The sequence below is a fragment of the Mandrillus leucophaeus genome, unplaced genomic scaffold, assembly GCF_000951045.1.
Source record: "Mandrillus leucophaeus isolate KB7577 unplaced genomic scaffold, Mleu.le_1.0 Scaffold18, whole genome shotgun sequence".
Classification (NCBI taxonomy): Eukaryota; Metazoa; Chordata; class Mammalia; order Primates; family Cercopithecidae; genus Mandrillus; species Mandrillus leucophaeus.
Window position 1 is genome coordinate 2,377,295 of NW_012101809.1, and position 3,747 is coordinate 2,381,041.

At 58.6% G+C, this 3,747-nt stretch overlaps 1 protein-coding gene across 1 annotated transcript in view; it reads right to left on the bottom strand.

The window, feature by feature from the left end:
* LBX1 (ladybird homeobox 1) overlaps positions 1 to 3,458 on the bottom strand; it is a 5,605-nt gene extending 2,147 nt beyond the window's left edge. Inside the window, exons 1-3 of the mRNA XM_011977530.1 lie at positions 3,421 to 3,458; positions 2,683 to 2,728; positions 1,168 to 1,323 (exon numbers count right to left, since the gene is read on the bottom strand). Coding sequence (XP_011832920.1) covers positions 1,168 to 1,323; positions 2,683 to 2,728; positions 3,421 to 3,458 — 240 coding nt within the window. The remainder of the gene's footprint in view (positions 1 to 1,167; positions 1,324 to 2,682; positions 2,729 to 3,420) is intronic.
* Between the last annotated feature and the right edge of the window lie 289 nt (positions 3,459 to 3,747).

Genomic DNA, 3,747 nt, shown 5'->3' on the forward strand with positions numbered 1-3,747 from the left:
CGGGGCGCGTTGCGCGGGGCTCCAGTTTCGCCAGCCCCGGTGCTATTTAAAGGTGTCAGGTGGCTCGGCAGTGGCTCCTGGCCCCGGGTCCTGGCGGCCGCAGTTGGAAGAGCCGAGGCAAGGGCGCCGATCCCGGACTGCGAGGGAGGCGGAGAGACGGGGCAATTGACTATTACTAACAAGTTAGCCTTGATCGGGGTGTAATCAATTATCTGCAGCGGCACTTCTCTCTCTTTCTCTCTCCTTTCTCCCTTTCTCCTCTCTTCTTTCTCTCTGTTCTCTCCTCCTGTTCTCTCTCTCCCTCCCTCCCTCTCTTCTCTCTCCTCTGCTCCCCCCGTCTCTCTCCTTCTCTCCCTCTCCCTCGCCCTCTCTTTCACTGTCTGTCTGTCCAATGCAGGCGGCTCTAAGTTGGGAAGCTCATTAATTAGCGGGCCGGGGGTAGGAGGAGCCGGCTGGAATTAGCCTGCCTAATGCGCCTGTCAGTCCGGGCGCTGCGCCGCGCTCGGCCCGAGCTGTTTGTAAATTACATTAGCGGCTCCTTTATTGCACCCGAACCTCGGGCGACTGAAAAGCCACCACCCCCACCCCAAACTGCGAGCCGCGCTCCTGGCGCACCCGCCTCCCGCCGGCCTAGCTGCAATGACAGCACCGGCCCGGAGGTCTCGGTCTCTCCGACCCGGGATGTGGAGCCCGAAAGGGTGGCGGGAACCCCAGCCCAGGAGGGAAGCGGCCGCCGCGCGGGCCAGGTAAGACCAGGAGCCTGGGTGGGCCCCGCTGCCACCCAGCGTGGACTTTGCAGGGCTGAGATCAAAAGCCCAGCGCCTCTACCCCTGACCCTCTTGCCCCTCACCCCACCGCCTGGGCGACGCACTTGGGGAGAAGGAATCTGAAGCCCTCCTGGGCTGGCCCGCAGGAGGTCAGAGTAGGCTCTGCAGCCTTGGGTGGGCGACGCGGGAAGAGGGTGGAGGACCTCAGGGGTTGGGGGAGGGGGCTAGTTGGGGAGCTCAGCCTTCTCCATGCTGAGAGGCGGAGGGGGGAATTGTTGGCGGCTCTGGACGCCTCTCCCCGGCCTGATCCCGAAGCGGCCGCCCTACCTCCTCCGGCAATCTTGCACACTTTCCTCCGGCAGCCGCTCCCCAGGCTGGCTGGGGCCACCGTCGGCCTAATGATGGGCGTCTGACGGGTAGCCAGGCCAGGTGCCCGGGCTAACGGGGCCGGCTCGGTGCCTCCCTGCTGCGTTCCTCCCGGGCCCCAGCCGGGGCCCCGCTGCCGGCCCCGCCTAGCCCAGCGCCCGGCTTGAGTGCATGGCCAGGCCGACTCCAGCTGTTCCGGATGCGGGGCGGGGGCCCGGCGGGAGCCAGGCCGCGGCTGAGGCTTTGCTCTCAAGAACTCGCAGGGAGGCCAGGCTTCCAGTTAGGCTGGAGCTAAAGACCTTAGGGTCTGGGATCTGTGAATACCGGGAGAGCATGTTGTGTGCATTATTACTTGAAGGTGTTTGTGTTTTTGAATGTGTGTTTGTGTGTGATTCTCCATGTATATATTTGTATAAATGTGTGTGAACCTGTGGGTATATAGGTGTGTTTGAACTCAGCTATTTCTTTCATTTCCCTGGGGCACTCCAGCAGGGCTGTGCCCTCAGGCCTTCCTGTCTTGCTACCCCATTCTGTTTAAGTGGGGCCACTGGCCGCCTTACTAATTTTCCATTTCTGCCCTTGGAGAAAGGAAGGGAGGACCTAGAGGGGGTTGGAGTCCAGGGAGGAAGAGCTGTTCCCCTCCCACACACACACACACACAGCCCCAGCCCTGGCTTTGTTTGTAAACTCCTGGGTGGGCAGTGTAGTTGGGCATTGGGCAGCACCGCTTGGACCAGAGAAGGGCCCAGAGAGGCCAAAATGAGGACGTGTGACCCAGGCCAAGGGTTGGGATGGGAAGACTAGGATTTCTTGCCCACTCTCCCCTCATATCTAACCCCAGAGAGAGCATGAGCTAAGCTGGGCTCTGAGGCAGGAAGCAGGTTCTTTCTCTGGATGCCTCAGTGTAGGGGGCCTCTGTACAGCAGAGATAGGTTTCATGATCTCGCCTTCAGTTGTTTGTTTGGAATCATGGCTGGCAGCTCTCTGGAGTAAAACGGACAGTGTAGGTAGAAAGGGTTCTTGTTTGGTGCCCCAGTGCTCTGAGTGTTGGGAAGAACCCCTACCCTCTAACTCATCTTTGTCCTGCATTTTCGGGTTGGAAGTAAGCAAGTGGGGAAGACAAGTTCTCAGAGACAGGATTGGTGAGAATGGGAATCACAGTTCCCTCAGAGCTGCAGACCCACTCCCGGGCAGACCTGTCTCTACTGCTTCTGTGCTGCCCTGGGAGCCACCAGGTGATGCTGGGCCTAGCAACAGCGGAGTCAGAGCCTAGAGACCGGTGGGGAGGGACCAGAGGGAGAGGACGTCAGTGAGCTGAACGTGGGTGGCTTTGAAGCTCTGGGGCCAAGAGGGGTCTTGTCCACTCCTCTCACTTCCTGCCCTCAGGATCCCACCTCAGCCTTTTCCTGCCATAACCCCAATCCCCTGACCCAGAGTTTCAGGCAAGTGAGGTTAGCAGGGAGGCAGGGAGGCCCCTCTAGATCCAGGAACCAGGACCCTTGGATCCCAATCGAGAGAAAAAGAGAGAGAGAAAGAGTTCCTCCCATACTTCCACACCCTTCCTGTCCTCTTCAGTCTCTGCATCGCGTCTGGTACTAGCCCACAGGATAGGACTTTAAGGACAAGCCCAGCCCCTGCTGTTGCCCATCTCCCAGACCCTCAAGACCAGAGGAGTTCAGGGTTACTGGGAGGTTCACAGGAAGGGGAATGTGAACTGGGGAGCAGAGGGGTCCCTCTGCTTGGCATGTTCTTAATATCTTATCCTGCTGGCTAGTATTGAGACCTCTAGTCTTCAGCACACCATGTCAACAGGAACGGGACACTTCACAATCATCAGCTGAGTTACCTCTGCCACCGACGCCAAACCTCTTCTTCCCTGACTGACCTGTACCTGCTGTCCAAGCCTATGGCTTGGCTCTTTTGGCCTAATTGGTTGGCCTCTTGGTTAAATACACTTGGGCACACCATATGTCTGGGGTGCGGAGTGCAGTGTGAGGTGCGGGGATGTGGGGAAGTCTGTGGTACCGCCCTGTGTTTTGTTGTTTTGATTCACCCAGATCCCCTTATCCAGGCCACCTTTGGAAACCAGCCCACCTGCCATACCAACCTTTTCCCAACACCGCGGTCCTATCCCTACCTCCGCTGCCGAAAAACCCCATTGTGTGGGGGGCTGGAATCTTCTGGACTCCTGGGAGCCCAATCTGCTTGCCTGTTGTACCCCTCTTGCCGAGCAATGAGGTATATTTTGGGTTTGTGTACTGACCCCTACCTCCCTCCCCCGCCAGACCTGAGGGCAGGAGCCTTCCTCTGGGTATTCCGGTCCATCACGGGCTTTCCAAGTCCTAGGAGACACTGGGCTCCCGCTGAATATTGGTTGAATGACTTTCCATACAGCAAATGGGGTATACATGATTGTGCAATGTGGAGGGGGGATAGTTTGGGCCCCTCAGAGGAGTTTAGAGATTAGGAGGATTCCAGAAATGAGTAACACAGGGTCAGTGGGGCTAAAGCCTGCCCTGACAGTCCTCCTGAGCCCCCATGCTGGGGCAAGGCAGACACTCTGGGGGTCTCCCCACCCCCGGTCATCTGGGCCAGAATCTTCTCACCTGGAGCT